This window comes from Scardinius erythrophthalmus, assembly GCF_964197995.2.
Source record: "Scardinius erythrophthalmus genome assembly, chromosome: 2".
NCBI classification, from domain to species: Eukaryota; Metazoa; Chordata; class Actinopteri; order Cypriniformes; family Leuciscidae; genus Scardinius; species Scardinius erythrophthalmus.
The window spans coordinates 69,414,688-69,436,255 of NC_138222.1; the positions used below are offsets into that span (position 1 = coordinate 69,414,688).

Below are 21,568 nucleotides of genomic sequence, written 5' to 3' on the forward strand. Positions count from 1 at the left end.
ACTCACACAAACACTCACTCAGACAAGCACACACACTCACTCATATACACACACTCACAATTTTATTAAGAATAACAAACACTCTCACATACTCACAATTTTATTAAGAATAGCACACACATACACACACAATTTTCTTAAAGGGGTGGTTGAGTATGATTTGATTTTTCTAACTTTAGTTAGTGTGTAATAAACAACATCTGCAAAGTTACAACACTCAAAGTTCAGAGCAAAGGGAGATATGAGATGCTTTTTAAGAAATTGTTTTTCGATGAATAAATTTGTTTTAAGAATAACCCTCACTGAATTTAGTTTAATTTATGATATAGACGTGCTATAGACTCTCGCTCACACACACACACACACACACACACACACGTGTATTTTTTTTTATCTAGATATAAACATTATTCTAGTTATGCTAATATCTCTGTTATTAGTTAAATAAGTATATCTAATATAAATAAAATCAAATAATCCTGATCCAGTAATTACAGGTTAAAACTCGTGGATCAGGTTTGTAATGTAAACTCGCTGACAGGGAAAACCCGGCGACTGGATGCCGGACTCTGAACTGAGAGAGAATGAGGAAGTTCAGGATCAGGAGTGTGTTTATCCCTATGGTTTATCCCTATGGTTTATACTGTCACCCGGCGACCGGATTACGGACTGAACTCTGAGTGAGAGTGTCAGTGAATGAGGAAGTTCAGGAGTGTGTGTTTATACCGAGAGCCTCGCGACTGAAGGTCACACACACTGAAGGTTCTGGTTTATCATGAACGTCATGAAGTCTCTCCTTCTTCTCTCGCTGGTTCTGCTGCTCATCTGGACCGGAAGCTGTTCCGCTCAGAGACCGAGGCGATGCCGTAAGTGTGTTACTCAGACCTGTACTGTAATAATCATCTGCATAATCATAATAACATGCTACTGCGTGATTGTTATAATCATGTATCATCTTATTTACGCGGATCACAGGTGCTCTGAAGAGTATACCATGGTACATGTCTGAAAAATAAACAAAACAAAACACTTTGCAATATGGTTTCATTTCTTAACATTATTCGAAATAACAATTATTTATTAAATATTTATTAATATCTCTAAAGCATTTATTGATCTCAGTTAATTAATCTCAACATTTACTAATGCATTATTAAAATCAAAAGTAGCCTATCTGTTAATATTATATAATGGACCTGAACGGGTATAAACTAACAATGAACAGTTTTTTTTATTACTTTAATAAAGATGAACAAATACTGTAAAATAAATGTGTTTCTCATTATTAGTATGTTATTAATGCTTTAATTAACATTAAGCAATGGAACCTTATTGTGAAGTGTTACTGTTTTTAAATGTCTATAGTTTTGATTAAGTTTTAGTTATTAGTTGTAGTTTATTTAGTTTGAGTCATTTTAGTACTTTTATTTTATGGCATTTAATGTTTATTTTATTTCAATGATTTTTCCCCTGTACAGTTTTAGTGTTACTTAACAATAATAACCCTGTTCTGGAAATGTTGATGTTTGTTCACACAGTGTTAAAATGACTATAATTAAGAGATTCAATTATTTCTATTCGTCAAAAGTGTGTTTCTGAACGCAAGTCACTATTTCAGATTTCTTTTATGTGTATATCATAAGTTAAACTGAATTCAGTGAGGGTTATGCTTAAAACAAATGTATTTATTATATTTATTTATTTGCAATTCATTTAATTTAGGTAATTTAGATGGTCATGCAGTTTGACATGCATATTTAAATGTAGTTTATTAATCAAAATCCCACGTGAGAATGATTCAGCATTTAAACTGGAAGACTGGAAGAACTGGAAGAGAGGGAAACTTGAACATGTGAACTCAGTCTTGTGCGCTCTCGAGACGCAAGTCTCTCCTCAGAATCCTCCTAATCTACTCCTCTTCCCCTCTTCCCCCACTCCCTCTCCCTCAAGCTGAGATCACCAACATTCACCCAAGAATCTATATGGTTTAATGTGAATAATTATCATACTAAGTATTACACATGTCTGGTATCATTTGAAATGTCTCAGTGCGACTGGTACAAAGGTCTCATTCCCAAAGAAGTAAACCAAAAGGTAATAAGGTATTACGAGTTTAGAGATAACTCGCGCACAGAGGAGGGTGTGTCTTCCAGGCTATGGCATCCTGTTCTCAAAGGTGTAAACTCGATGCAAATTCCCAACATTAGCAAATGTTTCCATGTAAATCAACCTCTGCCTCCAGTAAGTCTGACGGTGATTAAAGCTACAATATGTAATTTTCTTTGCCGCTAGCGGTCGCTAACCTCTTACAATAACAAAGGCGTCGGTTGATGACGCATAAGCGGAATTATGGAACTTGCTGTCATGCCGAAGGATCTAATAATGTTTATGGATGAGTGAATGCATTGATGTTTTTAACATGACTGTGAATGAAGGTTGCGATTGCTAATGAGAGACTGATATCAGCGCCACACGCGAGTCCCGCGGATATAAAGGAATGAGGACATTTCATTCTACCGAACTAACTTACCCGCAAGTGCTGAATTAATACTCACACAGGGCAGTTTATTAGACGAATTAAACTTGTGAGGTAACTAGGGCTGTCAATCGATTAAAATTTTTAATCGCGATTAATCACATGATTGTCATGAGTTAACTCGCGATTAATCGCATTTAATCGCACGTTTTTTTATTTGTTCTAAATGTTCCTTAAATTAATACTTTTCAAGTTTGTAATACTCTAATCAACGTGGGAATGGATAAATATAGATGCTTTATGCAAATGTATGTTTATTATTGAAACCATAGTCAATATAGAGCATGAAGACGAGACATGTTTCAAAGGTCATAGATGTTTTTCAAAGAACTTGTTCATGTCTATTAGACATGTAGAAAGAACAAAAAAATGCCAGGTTACCATTACTTCTCTTTCTTTGCACTGAGCAATTTACTAACACAAACATGTTTAGATTTTTGCATGACAGGGGCAGCTCTTCTAAAAATGCTAAATGTAGGCTACATTAATTATTAATTATTTATTATTACATTGTAGTTTGTCTCTCTCTGTGCCCATTTTGATGAAGCTAAATTCTCAATAAAAATGCTTTCATTGGTATATTTTACTGTTTCTGTTGTCAACGGAATGGATTTGAAAAGGTGACTGAAACGTGACCCATTAAGACATAACCAGCTCTTCCTTCTAAGATGTTAAGTTAATCTGCACAAAAATTCTGATAATCGAGCCGTCGTCTGGTGAAATCAAATACACATAAGATAAAGACAATATCTGTGCTCTGATTTCGGCTATACTTGTAAAATTAGAGAAGCAACATAATATCTGTGAATTAAAGAGCTGCTCCTCCGCGCGAGATGCAGAGAGAGAGAGAGAGAGAGAGAGCGAGAGAGAGAGCGCGAGAGAGAGAGAGAGAGAGAGGCGCGCGCGCGTGCTGGGAGAGCAGTACCGGCGGTACCGGGAGATTCTCAGAAACTAAATAAGGTTTGGGCGCTTTGTTGAAGGGAAAAAAATCGCTAAGGGGTCTGCAATGTCGCTAAGTTGGCAACACTGTGTATCTCCATTTCTCCAACTAGGGGTTGGGCCACGGGTCAAACAGAAAATACGCGCTGCGTTAATCGCGGGTTAAAAAAATTAGTGCCGTTAATATGATTTTGCGTTAACGCGTTATTAACGCGCTAACTTTGACAGCCCTAGAGGTAACGCAGCGCTATTTCACTTGCTCTACACTAGGGCTGAACGATACATCGAATTTTCATCGTCATCGCGATATGAACTCGCGCGATGAACACATCGCAACAGACAGCCTGACACGATGAATAACACCTGGTTCAGATTACAAGATTTTTGTGTCTGTTACGATAGTCACGGTGTCAGATTACTCGTTTTTGACTCCTAAAATCTTGTTGTGTCATGGACAAGAAACATGTCAGACTACACGTTGCTTTCCGACCAGTCATCGCGTGCCGTCACACGCAATATTAAACAATGTTATCGCACATCGCAGCTTCAAAATTGATGGCACCCCTGATAAATATGATAAAAAATGGCTGTAAAAAATAAATCTGCATTGTTTATCCTTTTGATCTTTCATTAAAAAAAACACAAAAATCTAACCTTTCATTGAAGTAAAAGAATTGAAAGTGGGGGTAAATCACATTATGAAATAAATGTTTTTCTCCAAAACATGCTGGCCATAATTGTTGGCACCCTGTTATTAAATACTTTTTGCAACCTCCTTTTGCCAAGATACCAGCTCTGAGTCTTCTCCTATACACAAATCCGCCGCAAACTCTATGGGCGCCGCCATCTTGCCTGCCGCCATTACTGCGTGCCTGCGAAGTGTGAGGGTGTGACACTTGCCGGTGTCCTCTAATCAGTGGCGTGGCGTGGGAAATATTTCTGAGGAAGCCAATTAAGACACAACCTCTCTAAGCTGTGTGTTTTAAGGGGTGGGGGCAGAAAATCATACGTTACCATTTATATGTTGCTATTTGGATGAACTATTAGAGCGCCCAGCATCATCTTACCGGGACTTACGCTTGTTACAATGCAACACTTTGAGCACGGACGCTCTCTCTCTCTCTCTCTCTCTCTCTCTCTCTCTCTCTCTCTCTCTCTCTCCTCTCTCTCTCTCTCTCTCTCTCCCTCTCCCTCTCTCTCTCTCTCTCTCTCTCTCTCTCTCTCTCTCACACACACACACACACACACACACACACACACACACACACACACACACACAGTCAGTCCTCTTAAACATCTTTCATGGTGATTTTTATTAAAACATTCGCAGATAGGAAACGCCAACGGTAAGCAACAAGAAGATAACCTTTTTCATTTAATACACCCTTAAATCGGTGTGACGCTCATGTAAGGATAATACACAACAATAAACAACAAAGTGCACTCACATGCTGCTTAGTCAAAGCACGCAAGAAACAGTAAGAAGAACTATAATCACATTAAAAAAAATAACACATCGCTAAATGGGCAGTACAGACCAGACGCTCTCTCTCGCTCTCTCTCACACACTGCTGCTGTAGAGGCAGTTTAGTAAAATATTTATTTATCAAATACTCCAAATCTCCACCCTCCATAATTACAATTAATAATTTTAGCTAACTAGCTAAACAAGATGTCAACACAAATCCACAAATCTTCCGCTATTTCATTCATTGACGATGATAACGTGATGTGATTGGCCTGATGCCAACAAGTTCATGGCTTCCCTTGACACTGTCCTGGCCAATCACAGGGGAGCAGTGTCGTGACAATAGCGTCACCTGATTGGTTAATCATTCTTTTTTTTCTATCAAGGGATGCCAACTCAGCCTGGCCTCCTCACAGACACAGGGTGCAGTACCATGTTTTCAACGCTCATTCACCATGTCACTTTTATAGGGGCGCTGTTTTACACATCATAAAACGCTCAGTAATGAATGAAGAGAGACGATGAGGAGATGACAGAAGGATTGCGTAAACTGTGAAAACAAAAGTGTTTATTAAATGACGATTATATTCTGAAAAAGTGAGGAAGCCTGGCTTCCCTTGGCCTCCGCAAGAAAACGCCACTGCCTCTAATACCCCTTTTCCACCAAAAAAGAACTGGTTCGGAACTGGTGCTGGTTCAAAGTTGGTTCAACTTGCGAACCTTCTCAGGACCTGTTTGTTTTTCCACTGACTAGAGAGCCCAGCGAACGACGTCGTCACTGTGTACGTTGCCATAGGCTACGTCTTAAGGGGGTGTACACCACCTGAAAATCCAAGAACATCAGCAATTTTCTGATTTCTGAAAATTAATATAAAACTTGCAGCACAGGGTGAAGTCAGTATACATTAACTACGATATGAGACACATGCAAATTTAATATAGAACTATGTAACGTCGGTTCAATGGCGCTCTGTTGCGCGACAGGATTTTGAACACGGTCCTGAGCCGTTGCTGGGCGCCGCGGACAGACGCCGAAAGGCACCGCCGGTGTGTGTACACTTCTAGAGAATAATGCGTTCGAATTTAAAAGACGCGGCGCGGCGCTGAGCTGAGCTGCGCGTCCGGTGTGCGACCCCCTTTAGCTTTCCTAGAAACACTTGCGCCAAATTCAAACATAACAATTACAATGGCGGAATACATCGTCTTTCTGCAAATGTTTCTCCTTGCTTTGCGATCCTATATTGGGGTCAGAACAAGACGTTTAGAACACATTTGTGCTGTTCGGACGGAGGTTAGGCTACGTTCGAGAAGAAGTTCAACAATAACCCCGCCTCCAGCATGACGTGGATAAAGAACGGTTCTAGTCCAGCAGAGAGTTGGTGCCGCTTTGGAACCAATTTTCCTGGCCGAGAACCGGTTCTTTGGCTGTCGAAACACAAAGAACTGGTTCGCGAGTAGGCACCGGCTCCGAACCGGCACCAGCACTGCCTTGGTGGAAAAGGGGTTAATATGACATTTCAATGAAAGCGGATCCTGGGGCTTAAATATTGTGATTGTCAAAACATTTTAGTTACTAAACTGAATTTTATTAGGTTTAGTGACAACATGTTGCAATGTTTATATTATATGGTACAATTTCTGGTACGTTTTTTTTTATTATTGCTTGAAACAATGTCAGGATTTCAATTCAGTTCAATTCTTGTGATTTGTTTTAATATTGACTAATTTGGATAAATATTAGGTACACAAGATAGGCGTTAATTTTTCTCAAGAAAAAAAATTCTCACCTAATGCTGTAAGTTAAACATACAGAGAGCCTTATCAGCTGGCAGTATTATTTAAGGTTAAAAATAACTCAAATTAAATATAATACGTTTTTTTTTTATTATTATTATAATAACAACTTTATTTAATGATATAAGAAAACATATAATAAATATGTAATATAGTACACATATTTAGCAAAATACTCTCTATAGCTCTTTTTTTCTTTCCTGAGGTAAATGTTATGTGACATAATTGTTTTCCAGCTGTTTTATTGACCCTTTCCGCGGTTAAAAAAACACTGATTGATCGATATTATGTATGATGAATATACATTTCGGTAGGTTATGCTACTGTTTCTTTTAACATTGTTCATTCGTGTTTAATTACTATTAAATTATGATCGGTTCACGTGCCATAGGGATCTGTCACGTCACATTTACAAACGCCAAAATATTTATTGTTTGAATTTCATAATAAAATTGACAGAATCTGAGATTTTTTTCATATCATAAGTAACCTGCTCTGTCTAGTCTGTCGGTCTCCGTGTCCTCTTTGCTTCGCGATTTTTCTGTGCGTGAGAAAATGGATGTGTGGCGTGAGAGCGTGTGAAAAGTGTCAATTGCGTGTGTCTCACGGTGAAAGCGTGAGAGTTGGCAGCTTACAGGTATTCAACATTATTTTATTAATCATCTGGCATGCGAGCTTCAGAACCTAAAGTACAGGGCATTGATTGAAGGTCAGAATTACATGAGCTCCGGATGGATTGGCCAGATACTGCATACCTTCGCAGATGAGCTCACATTAAAAGGTGTTGTGCGGTTTTCACAGGCAGTGAACTCGTACCATAATGTGTCAGTAACAATATAGAGAGAAAACTGCAAAGTTCTCGAAGTAGTGAGTGACTGCATGGCCGGCCGAGGGAAGTGTTGTAGCCATACAGCAGGGCGACTGTACAAAATTAAAGATGAATAGATAAAAATAACATTTCGTACAGCTACATCTGCTACAGCCGCTTACGGGACCAACACTACTTCCTTAGCAGCAAGGCACGCAGTAATGGCGGCGCTGCTTTACTTCCGTGTTTCACCGGATTTGTCTATAATGCCTGATGAGTTTGGAGAACACCTGACAAGAGATCAGAGACCATTCCTCCATACAGAATCTCTCCAGATCCTTCAGATTCCCAGATCCATGTTTGTGCTTCTTCTCTTCAGTTCAGCCCACTCATCAGGTTTTTATCTGTTGGTATTTGCTAGAATCCATGATGTCATGTTTCTGAAGAAGATGTCCAGGACCTCCAGCAAATAAATAGGCCCACAACACATAAGATCCAGCAGTATATTTAACCGTAGGCCTGGGGGACTCTTCATCCCTGTTTGCACCAAACACATCTGGTGGGTTTGCTGCCTAAAAGCCCTTTTTTTGTTTAATCTGCCCACAGAATCTGCTCCCTTTTGAAGATCCAGTCATGTCTAACAACTGAATATGCTGGAGTTTATTTTTGGAGGAGCGAGGAGGATTTTTCTTGAAACCCTCCCGAACAACATGTGCTGATGTAGGGGTTGTTTGATCATTTTTTTTAGGCTTTCTGACCCCCAAGACTCCAGTAATCTCTGCAATTCTCCATCTGTGATCATTGGAGAGTCTTTGGCCACTCAAACGTTCCTCCTCACCGTCCATTAAGACAATATAGACACACGTCCTCTTCCTGGCAGATTCGTCACATCTTTAGTTGATTATAACTTCTTAATTATTGCCCTGATGGTGGAAATGGGGATTTTCAATTCTTTAGCTATTTTCTTACAGCCACTTTCTATTTTGTGATGCTCAACAATCTTTTGCTGCACATCAGAACTATATTCTTTGGTTTTACTCATTGTGATGGATGATTGGAGGGAATTTGGCCTTTGTGTTTCCTCATATATAAACTCCTGTGAAACAAGAAGTCATAGCTGGACAATTTCATGTTCCTAGTCACGCTGGTGTGGTAAATGAAGGTAAATATTAATGGGAAAATACTTAAGAGATATTTTTCTCATAAAAAATTCTAGGGGTGCCAACAATTATGGCCAGCGTGTTTTGGAGAAAAACATTTATTTCATAATGTGATTTGTGGCGATTTGTAACTCAAGTTAGCCTGTGATGTGGAGAGGATGTAAAACATTATAAAAAATTATTAAAAATATAATCAAACATTCGCTCACTTTTAATGATGCTCAGATATCATTAAAACCCTTTTCATTTATGGAGTTCGATGAAATAACGAGGCAATACATATGAGAAAATGTATTTCATTTAATCTTGTTGTGTTGCGTAGAAGGAAAGACAGTGCCGCGCAGAAACCGTCGCCGTATGATTGGAGACCGCCGCTCTTTCCCTCATGACCGCTGGACTGATGAATGATATGAACCATAAAGCAGATTCACATGAGTTATTAATGCTGTAATGTTGCTTTAACAGACACTCCGCCGCTGCTGTCCGGCAGTATGAGCGTGGTGAGTTATTACACATTACTGATTATGATTATGATTATGATGATTCTAACATATTATTGACTCAATCAGCTCTCATAAGAAAAGCCCAGACGCTTCAAATACAGAAGCTTTTATTGCTTCCATCATGGGATCATTTTATGGATTTAGTGTTAACTAATTAATTTGGTTTTAATTTGTATTTATTTATTTCATTTTATGAATTAAACGGCATACTTTATCACAAGAAAAAAGTAAAATAACCTATTAAACATGAAATTATTGCACAATCATGCAAGACATTTCTTATATGGAATCTTTCTGTTCTGTATAGAACTCACTGAAGCTTTTCTCTAAGTTACACATATATATTTACAAATATTTCTAGTATTTCTATAAAAATCTATTTCCAATAAATTCTGTTTTTTTAAACTTTCCATTCATCAAAGAATCCTGAGAAATAAAATGTATCAGCTTTCACAAAAATCTGAACTGTTTTCAACACTGATAATAATCATAAATGTTTCTTGAGCATGAGATCCTCATATTAGAGTGATTTCTGAAGGATCATGTGACACTGAAGACTGGAGTAATGATGCTGAACTTCAGCTTTGATCACATGAATAAATTACACTTTACTGTGTATTCACATAGAAAACAGATGATGTTTTTACTGTGTTTTGTGTGTGTTTCAGAGCGCTCGGGAAGGTCAGGACTGGGCGTTTGCTAAATATCGCTACGATGCTATTGGTCAGCGCATCCGTGTGTGGGAATTCGGAACCTATGAGAGCAAATCGTTCCATCTGAACATGTTGTTCCTGTTTCGAGAGGTGAACCACAATCACTGAGGAACTAGCATAATTTCTCCTGCACACGTACTGAAACCCAAACCTGTGAAATATCAGCCCTACAGGAACAGAAACTGGCCAGAAATGATTTACTCCTCACTGAATACAGCTTTAATATACTGTCAGAAGATCACATTCAGAGACAGAGTTTGTTTGTTTCACGCATTTTAACTTGGACAGTGTCAAATCTATAGAGAATATATATCGCTTTAAGGCCTTTAAGCACATGCGGAAAATGGCATTATGTTTTATTATGCAAGCTTGTAACCACTTACATCATAGATGGACCAAGACCAGACCATTTACAGCCAATACAGGCAATTTACCATGGGAAATACATGTTTTTTTAATGATTTATGTGGATCGAGACACCGCATGCCAGTCAGTCTGACTTGCATAGTTATTGCCAGTTTTTTTGTGTTTTTTTCCTGTTATAGCGCCACCAAGTGGCCAGTCGCCTTGTCCTTTTTCACACGACCACAGAGCGAGCCCGTACACACGTGTACCAAGTTTGGTGAAATTATCTTATTCCGTTCAAGAGTTACAGCCGTTTTAGTAAGAGTGGCCATGCCCATTTCAACCTTTTTTGCGTCCTGTCTCATACATAAAAACACTTTTTATTTTTGTTGATAATTATTGATATTCAGAGTCCAGAGAAACTGTCTGCACTGGTTTGGTTCCAATCGGTTGGAAAAAACAACAAAACTAGTTTGGAAAAGTAGGTTCTTTATAAAATCAAAAGACACACGATTTAGGAGTTATGAGCGGGTTTGTAGTTTTCCCCGCTGTAGCGCCCCCGTCAGGCCGAGTGAAGACCACCAGCCCTCAAAGTTTCCCAGACAGCAACACAGTGTCGGCCCAGATGCGGCCCGGATGTGGGATCCATGTGTACCGGATGTGGGCCGGATCTGGGCCGACACTGTGTTGCTGTTTGGGTCACGTGTCTACAACTCACGGTTTGGTCTGGCCGAACACTTTTAGGGGAGAATGCTGATCAAATCAATAAAATGATAATAATAATAATAATCATGAAGCTAAATAAGAAACAAAAATTAAGGAATCAAAATAAAATGATAAACTTAAATGATAAAATATAAATATAAAATGCTAAATAAAAACAATAATAATCATGAAGTTACATAAAAAAATAAAAAGTATTTTAAAATAATAATAATAGAAAGGAGTAAATGCGTGTCCCGGACCTTGCTGTGTGGGACCGTCTCTACACAGGTTTGGTCAGTCACTGATCTGGAAAATCCTGAAACTGCGCTAAGATTGAAGTACGAGTTCTCTGTCAATATTCTACTCAATGGAAAGTCAAAGTGTCTAAATAAAAACGGGCTAAATTCAGCAGATGTTAACTGAACCGACACACACAGTTATGGTTGATCTGGAGCGATGAGAAGGACAGTCAGTGTGTGTGTGTGTGTGTGTGTGTGTGTGTGTGTCGAGTCTTGATTTCACACAGAATCAGTGATCAAACATCTAACATGAGACACAGGAGACAGTGTCGTTTCTGATTTTATTTGAAAAAATGTTTAATAGATTAAATACAGTAATACATATTTTTTCCTTACTTTTTATTTAACTTATATAAACCCAGACAGTGTCGGCCCAGATCCGGCCCAGATCCGGCCGTGTGGAATCCGCGTGTTTCAGGTGTGGGCCGGATCTGGGCCGACACTGTGTTGCTGTGTGGGAAAGCATCTGATATTGTGTTGAGATGGACCGTGCTGATGTGTGTGTGTGTGTGTGTGTGTGTGTGTGTGTGTGTGTGTGTGTGTGTTCAGCATGTGGTGTACTCCATGGACTACAAGAACAGAACCTGTCAGAAGAATCCTCTCCACTCCGACTTCCACCCGTCCCACATCCCTCGCAACGCCTCTTGGCTGGCCCAGGTGGTTCTGGGAGGCTCGTCGGCGCCGGGAGAAGGGCTGCTGGTCAACACCTGGACCGGAGACGTGCCGGAGACCGCAGGTGACTCCAAGCTCAGTCCCATCCGAGAGTCAGAGGAACGCTTCACATCCACATGTGACCCTGTCACACACACACGAAAGCTGACACTGTTTCCGGATAACTGAAGTGCATTCAGTACTAAATTACTTCGCATTTAGCAGACTTTAAATATACAAATTTAGTATACTAAAAGTACAATCGCAGGGCGTTTATATTAAGTACATAAGTATGTGACCCTGGACCACAAAACCAGTCACACGGGTACATTTAGGACAATATTTGGCCGAGATACAACTATTGCAAATCTGGAATCTGAGGGTGCAAAAACATTGAAGTTGTTCATTTAAATTGGCGATTGTGCAGCTTTCACTCACAGAAATAAATGTTTTATATATTTACGGTAGTAAATTTACTAAATATCTTCATGGAACATGATCTTTACTTAATATCCTAATGAGTTTTGGCATAAAAGAAAAATCGATAATTTTGACCCATAAAATGGCTATTGCCTCAGATATACCCGTAAAACATTCTTCACTCTGAGGAAACAATGAAACGTCGATGTCAGTAAAGAAGCTTTATTTTGAAGAGTGAAACACAGAAGTGCTTTACTTAAAAGTGATTACAAATAATAATAAAATTAAATAAGAAATAAAAATGAATAAAAATTATTTAAAATAAATTAAAAAAAAATTCTAATAAAAATATTCATAATAATAATAATAATTATTATTATTATTAAGTTAAACAAGAAACAAAAAGGCATGACAACTTAAAATGTATTTAAAAAATGAAAAAAGGAAATGATAAAAAAATAATAATAATGAAGTTAAATAAGGAATAATTTTTTTTTAAATGCAACAAAAATAATAAACGTGAAGTTAAATGATAAATAGAAATAAAGGAATAAAAAAATTAAATAAAAAAAAGATAAATAATAATCATGAAGTCAAATGAGAAATAAAAAGTTAGGTATAAAAAAATTAAATGTGTTAGTTAATAAAATACAACTTGATTTCAGGTCCACTGAATAATATTAAGAGATGCAGCTTTTGATTTGAACTATGGATTAGTGAATGTTGAAATTAACATTAGCTGAGATTAATACACAGTAATAAAGTATTTTTCATTATTAGTTGATGTGACCATAAAACTGAAACAAATATATTGTCAGGTGAAGTGAAACAACATCTTAATATCTTTTTTCATGCAGATGTGAACCTTTTCCTGAGCAGTAAATCCCGTCTCATCCCACATTTCTCCTCAGTTCCTCAGAGTAAAGCTGCAGTGAAGAGTGTTTCACACACACCTTTAACAGTGCTTGTCGTCTCCAGGTAAATACATAGCCACGGTGACGGAGTTCGGCTGTATCCCGGTGTCCACGCTCTACTACACGCCACAGTCCGGCTGGGTCGTCACCAGGTAACACACGCTTCAGATCACACACACAAACACAACAAATCAGTCGATGTTCCGGTGCAGCCCTCGTCATAGTTTAATGTGGTCCATTCAAAATCGATTCTCAAAAGCCACAAATCAATTTTTTTTCCACATTTATTGATCTACCACCCAAAAGCCAGTGTTAGTGTTCCTCCGCTGTTCTTGCGTGTTACAGCTCATGCTGGGAGATCTTACGCGTGTTTAATCTTAGACATCAATAACCTGATCATGTCTGATCGGACAATTTTCATCTTTCCATCAAAATCCTGTCGATTCATTGAATGCATTTGAAATGTAGAGTTGGGTTCTGTGTTAATGTGCCCAAGTGTTCCTAAAATAAAAAGAGTTTAAGAGTTCTTTTTATTAATTAACCACTTGTAAACTTATGTTCACTGTTCTTTTTAATAAACATAGGACTTGAAATTAAATCTATATTCACTGAGTCGAATCGAGAATCGAAATAAAAAATCAAATTTAGAATCGAGAATCGAATTGGAACATCTGAATCGAAACCCAGCCCTAGTAACATACAAATTTTTTTCATAAATATATATATTTTTTAATAAATAAAAATAAAAACACATAAACAAAACATAAAACCGTGCAAAAACATGCAACATTTTAAATTGATGACAAGACACTAATTTTTTTATCTTCATCTCAGTCTGGAGAAGATTCCAATCCGAGGTTTACCTCGCTCGCTTCTGGCAGAGCACACACACACACACACACACACACACACACACACAGTAGTTTGACTCGGACAGTAATAACAGCACATTAACAGTAATGAACGTGTGTTTTCCAGCTACTTTAACGCCGTGACGGGGATCGAGGACCCGGAGCAGTTCATTCCTCCTTCGTTCTGCGATGGCGTCGAGACCGAAGAGGAGAACCTCGACTTCTTCAGCGGATTCTTTAGTCTTTAACGGGCTTTAATCGCATTTGAAGGATTTTCACATGCTTTTTTTTTACGTAAACACCTTGTTTGCACATTTCTTTTTAATTGCTGATGCTGCTCTTTATGATTTGCTCACTTAATTCATCTACGGTTCATGTCAATCAAAAGCACTTTAATCAATTAAAAAAAGGGAAAATAAAGGTTTTATCTTTCAGTATTTTCTTGCGTCGTCTTTCTGACTGTCAGCTGTAGCGTTACAGCAAGTCAAGTCAAATATATTTGTATAGCACTTTTCACAATACAGATTGTATCAAAGCAGCTTCACAGTATTAAATTAAAATAATACAGCAAGGTTTGTTTCTAGTGGAATTTTTTGATTGATAAAATAAGATTAAATATCCCCAAAATATCCCCAACTTAGCAAGCCAAAGGCAAAAATGGCAAGGAGTGCGATCTAGGTTATCCTAAAGTCCCTGTGGTGTAAATCCAGCTTTTAATGTTGTTTATGTGTCTATGTGGTGTTTTTAATATGCTTTAAGACAAACCATGTGTAAATTCATAAGTTGACAGCATTGCTGAGTATTTCTCCTTAAAGGGGTCATCGGATGCAAAGTTCACTCAGAGAATGTCTAATAAGGGGAGAACTTCCACTCTCAGGGTGTATTCACACCAGGAAAGTTTTTTGCAACCTATTCTCTTGCTATGTGAGCCACGACTTCCTGTTGTCGAATGCGCATGCGTCGCGTCTGAACGCGTTGTTGTCTTTGGAGCTCTATCGATTTGATTTATAATTCTTGATTTTACTCTTTAAACTTACTTACAACAAACATTTTCTACTTTTCCTCACTGAGAAGCACTACTGCTCAAACCTCATAGTTACAACGCGGACTGTTGAGCAGACGTGTCTCAAGCCTGTTAGTGATTCTACGCTGGATACTCTTATAGGTTACTCCCGGGGATCACGGCTGAACGCGTCTTCTCAACACTCACTCACAAACATTTTTCACCTATCGTGCGTCTACTCTACACCCGTACCACTTAAAAGACGGATTATATCTAAGACGCTTGTCAGAAATTAGTATTAATTGATAGCATCACTGGTAGTGTCGTTGCTAACTTACTGTCCATCTGTTAAAATGGCGAATATATCAGATGCAAGTAGTCTACCTTTTGGTGCAGGTGAGGACACATTTGAGCTGCACGCGGTACAGTCTGAGCTGGAAGCTGTTGAGAAACAGATCCACGACCTTTTAGTGAGACAGGCCGAGCTGATAGACCGGCGTTTGGCTCTCGAAACATCACGCGCTGATGCTCACAAATCAGAGATTAATGTTACTAACCGGCTGACTCCGACCTCGTCTACTCCGTGCGTTACTCGGCATCGGTCCCGAGCACCGAGGTCGCGATCAGCCATGGTCTCGTTCACTCCGGCTCCAACACGCCACCACGAAGCCTGGATATTTCCGCAGCGGAAGACGCGAGTCAGGTCTAGACCAAGACCCTCTCCGACCCTCCCGGTTTTCGAGTTATCTACACAAAACCGCTTCTCCGCTCTTCGCGAAACAGAACGCGATGCTGTGATCATCGGTGATTCCATTGTTCGGCACGTCCATGCTACATCAGGTAAAAATAAGGTGCACAGTCACTGCTTTCCTGGTGCTCGTGTTTCTGAAATCGCTGCTCGCGTTCCCGAGATTCTGAACGATAACGAGCGCGTCGGAACTTTGGTATTGCACGCGGGAGTGAACGACATCAGGCTGCGCCAGACGGAAGTTCTGAAGAAAGACTTCAGGAATCTGATCGATACGGTACGCAGCACATCGCCTGATATAATGATCATTGTGTCAGGACCGCTTCCCACGTACCGTCTAGGACATGACAAGTTTAGTAGATTATTCGCGCTAAATGAATGGTTAATGTCATGGTGCAATGAGCAGAAACTGCTCTTTGTAAATAATTGGAATCTGTTTTGGGAGCGTCCTAGGCTATACCGTGCTGATGGCTTACACCCAAGCAGATTCGGATCGGATCTTCTGTCAGATAACATCTCCAAAATGTTAAATACCTTTTGACTAGTAAACAAAAGTCCAAATCATAGTCTCTGCTGCACCAAATTAACTGATATAAATACTAGTGTAGAACATTGCATAGAAACTGTGTCTATTCCTCGTTTAGTGCGATCAAATAATAAATCTACTGCAGGATCTAGGAAAAATCTAATTGTTATTAAAACAGAAAATGTTGCTATTAGTAAACAAAAACAATTTCTAAAGCTAGGTCTTTTAAACATTAGATCACTCACACCTAAGGCAGTTATTGTAAATGAAATAGTCACAGATAATAGCATAGATGTACTTTGCCTTACTGAAACCTGGCTTAAACCAAATGATTATTTCGGTCTAAATGAGTCTACTCCATCAGGATACTCCTATAAGCACGAGCCCCGTCTGATTGGTCGTGGCGGCGGTATTGCAACTATCTATAGAGATATTCTCAATGTTACTCAGAAAACGGGTTATAAGTTTATTTCATTTGAAGTACTTGTACTAAATGTTACGCTCTTAGATGATAGAAAAACATCCCTATTATCTTTAGCCTTGGCTACCGTATATAGACCACCAGGGCCTTACGCTGATTTCCTAAAAGAATTTGCTAATTTTCTCTCAGATCTATTGGTCAATGTCGATAAAATATTAATTGTTGGAGATTTTAACATACACGTAGATAATCAAAATGATACGTTAGGGGCTGCGTTTATAGACTTATTAAACTCCTTTGGGGTTAAGCAAAACGTTACCGGACCAACTCATCGTTTTAATCATACACTCGATTTAATTATATCACATGGAACCGATCCAACCGATATAGATATCATTCCACAAAGTGATGATGTAACTGACCATTACATGGTAACTTGCATATTACGTACTCCTGTAATATATCATGCTGCGCCGCGTTATCGATTAGGCAGAACAATCCTTCCATCCACCATAGATAATTTTTCAAATTGCTTATCGGATCTGTCTCAGCTGCTGCCTGAACCCAAACAAACAGATGAACTAGACGAACTAACCAGCACTATGAGCACCGTTCTCTCTGGAAAATGGGATATTGTTGCACCTATGAGACTAAAAAAGGTCAGAGAGAAAATTAAAGCACCATGGTACAACAATACTACTCGTGTTCTAAAGAGAGAAACCCGTAATTTAGAGCGTAAATGGAAACAAACTAATTTAGAGGTTTTTAGAATCGCTTGGAAAGACAGTACGTCACGCTATAAAAAGGCCCTAAAAGCGGCCAGGGCTGAGCATCTCCGCAAACTAATAGAAAATAACCAAAACAATCCTAGGTTCTTATTTAACACCGTGGCTAGACTAACAAATAAACAAGCGTCACCTGAACAAAATATTCCGTTACAGTTTAGTAGTAATGATTTCATGAATTTTTTCACTGAGAAAATAGAAAACATCAGATCCACAATTGTAAACGTTCAATCTTCAATCGCGCCTTATAATTCAGCCTCGATTATCACCCCGCAAGAACAATTACAGTGCTTTACAACTATAGAACAAAACGGGTTAAATAAATTTATCATTTCCTCTAAAACAACAACATGTTTATTAGATCCCATACCAACTAAACTATTGAAAGAAGTGTTACCTGTAGTGGAAGAGCCTCTCCTCAATATTATTAACTCATCTTTATCTTTAGGTCATTTTCCAAGAACATTTAAATTGGCAGTTATAAAACCACTAATTAAGAAACCACAATTAGACCCAAATAACCTAGCAAATTATAGACCCATTTCAAATCTTCCTTTTATGTCCAAAATATTAGAAAAAGTTGTGTCCGCTCAACTGGGCTCTTTCTTGCAAGAAAATGACACCTATGAAAAGTTTCAGTCTGGGTTCAGGCCGCATCATAGCACTGAAACTGCGCTCGTTAAAATCACAAATGATTTACTCTTAGCTTCTGACCAAGGCTGTATCTCAATACTAGTTTTACTTGATCTTAGTGCTGCGTTCGATACTATAGATCACACAATACTCTTAGATCGGCTACAAAACTATACCGGTGTTCAAGGACAAGCATTAAGCTGGTTCAGATCATACCTATCTGACCGCTACCATTTTGTCTATTTAAACGGAGAAAAATCGATCATAACTCCAGTAAACTATGGAGTGCCGCAAGGATCTGTGTTAGGCCCTCTATTATTCTCAATATATATGCTGCCACTTGGAAATATTATAAGGAAACATGGAATTAGTTTCCATTGTTATGCTGATGACACTCAAATCTATATTTCATCACGGCCGGATGAAAACGCTAAATTATCCAAATTGACAGAGTGTGTTAAAGATATAAAAGATTGGATGACGCACAATTTTCTTTTATTAAATCCAGATAAGACAGAGGTAATACTTATCGGTTCAAAAAACCGCCCACAAAACCTCTCACAATACAACTTTAACATAGTAGGGTGTCCTGTTACTTTATCCTCTACAGTAAAAGACCTGGGTGTTATATTAGATTGTAACTTGTCTTTTGAAAATCATATTTCATATGTTACAAAAACAGCATTTTTTTACCTTAGAAATATTGCTAAATTACGTAACATGCTATCTGTCTCTGATGCAGAAAAGTTAGTTCATGCATTCATGACCTCGAGACTAGATTACTGTAATGCTTTATTAGCTGGTTGTCCTGCATCCTCAATAAACGAGCTACAGTTAGTCCAAAATGCCGCCGCTAGAGTTCTTACTAGATCAAGAAAGTTTGACCATATAACACCAATTTTATCATCACTACATTGGTTACCTATAAAGTTCCGTATTAATTACAAGGTATTGCTACTGACTTATAAAGCCCTAAACGGCTTAGCTCCAGTTTATTTAACGGATCTTCTATCGCCCTATAATCCATCGCGCTCTTTAAGATCACTAAATTCGAGGCTTCTGGTCATACCTAGGATATCTAGGTCCACCAAAGGAGGGAGAGCATTTTCACATTTAGCACCAAAACTCTGGAATAGCCTTCCTGATACTGTTCGTTGCTCAGATTCGCTCTCCCAGTTTAAAACTAGATTAAAGACGCATCTATTCAGCCAGGCATTCATATAATATTTTTAATCTTACAGTTAAATCCGGTCTCTACTTCATAAACGCCAGAGGAGAACTGGCCCCCGACTGAGCCCGGGTTCTCCCAAGGTTTTTTTTTTCTCCATTAGGTCACCTGATGGAGTTTTTCGGTTCCTTGCCACTGTTGCCTTTGGCTTGCTCAGTTGGGGATACTTAATTTGATTAATCGATTCAACAGTGCTATTGATCTGCATTACCAAACGTGGATGTTTTACACCAGAAACAAACACTGATGTACTATTTTATTTAATACTGTGAAGCTGCTTTGATACAATCTGTATTGTGAAAAGCGCTATATAAATAAAGTTGACTTGACTTGACTTGAAAGTCCGATAGTTCACTTGCTTTGGTCCAGACCAAATAGAATGTTGATTTTTTTTGTTTGGTACGGTTCGCTTTCACACTGTTCTTTTTGCAAGTGAACCAAAATGTGTAAACAAAACCACACGTGTGCTAAGGTCGTCCATTCATTGGACAGGAATTCTCAAGCAGGGAAAAGCAGGAAGTGCACAAACAGGCTCAGCATGGAGATATTTCGTAATGTAATATTTGTTATTTTACTGATTTGGTGTTATTCTCTACAAACGCAATATGAAGAAACTATATGGTATAGATAAAAACCCGCCCGCACTGACTTGGGTCTTTACATGTGCTTCGTGAGGCACGGCACACACACGCAAGGTCTCTCGCTCCCTCTCTCTGCCGTGCGCGCGCTCTTGCTCGCTCGCTTTAGACATGATTATGCCAAAATGTCCGTTTTGTTAAGTATCCTCATAAGAGCAGTCAAATAAAAAGACGCAGTTTTCTGCAGTTGGGTCGGTTCATGTTCACACCATAAACGAACCGTACCAGAGTTCGTTTGGAACCATACCGAGACCACCTCTTCAGCTGGGTCTCGGTTCGATTGTTTGGTCCGCACCCGAGTTCGATTGCTGTATTCACACCTGCCCAAAAGGTCCGCACCAAGGGGGGAAACGAACTAGAGTTCGATTCAATCGAACCAAACGAGGCAGGTGTGAATACACCCTCAGTAAACTTCCGGCTTACCCGGAAGCCGGAAGTATACCCCACTTTTCTCCCCACTCAAAATCCACTTTTCTCAGGATATAATTTTTTGTCTAGTAATTTGAATGTTGTATTCGAAAGGAGTTAGATTTTTTAGAGTCACTTATTTGCTTTAAAAAGTCTTTTAAAAATTCAGTGACGAGGCGTCGACAACACAGCTGACACAGGCAAACACACAACACAGCTGACACAGGCAAACACACAACACAGCTGACACAGGCAAACACACAACACAGCTGACACAGGCAAACACACAACACAGCTGACACAGGCAAACACACAACACAGCTGACACAGGCAAACACACAACACAGCTGACACAGGTAAACACACAACACAGCTGACACAGGCAAACACACACAGCCGACACAGGTAAACACACAACACAGCTGACACAGGCAAACACACAACACAGCTGACACAGGCAAACACACAACACAGCTGACACAGGCAAACACACACAGCCGACACAGGTAAACACACAACACAGCTGACACAGGCAAACACACAACACAGCTGACACAGGCAAACACACGACACAGCTGACACACAACACAGCTGACACAGGTAAACACACGACACAGCTGACACACAACACAGCTGACACAGGTAAACACACAACACAGCCGACAAAGGTAAACACACAACACAGCTGACACAAACACACAACACAGCTGACACAGGCAAACACACAACACAGCTGACACAGGTAAACACACAACACAGCTGACACAGGCAAACACACAACACAGCTGACACAGGCAAACACAACACAGCTGACACAGGCAAACACACAACACAGCTGACACAGGCAAACACAACACAGCTGACACAGGCAAACACACAACACAGCTGACACAGGCAAACACACAACACAGCTGACACAGGCAAACACACAACACAGCTGACACACACAACACAGCTGACACAGGGAAACACGCTGACACAGACAAACACACAACACAGCTGACACAGGCAAACACACAACACAGCTGACACAGGCAAACACACGACACAGCTGACACAGGGAAACACACGA

The 21,568-nt window shown here is 39.2% G+C and overlaps 1 protein-coding gene across 1 annotated transcript; it reads left to right on the top strand.

Moving 5' to 3' along the window:
• Positions 1–140: 140 nt before the first annotated feature.
• LOC308686146 (ependymin-like) lies at positions 141–14,540 on the top strand. The gene is made up of 6 exons (XM_081358546.1): positions 141–866; positions 9,171–9,205; positions 9,877–10,011; positions 11,820–12,006; positions 13,320–13,407; positions 14,234–14,540. The coding sequence occupies exons 1-6, from the start codon at positions 776–778 to the stop codon at positions 14,352–14,354; spliced, it is 657 nt and encodes a 218-aa protein (XP_081214672.1). The 5' UTR covers positions 141–775; the 3' UTR covers positions 14,355–14,540.
• The last annotated feature ends 7,028 nt before the right edge of the window (positions 14,541–21,568 follow it).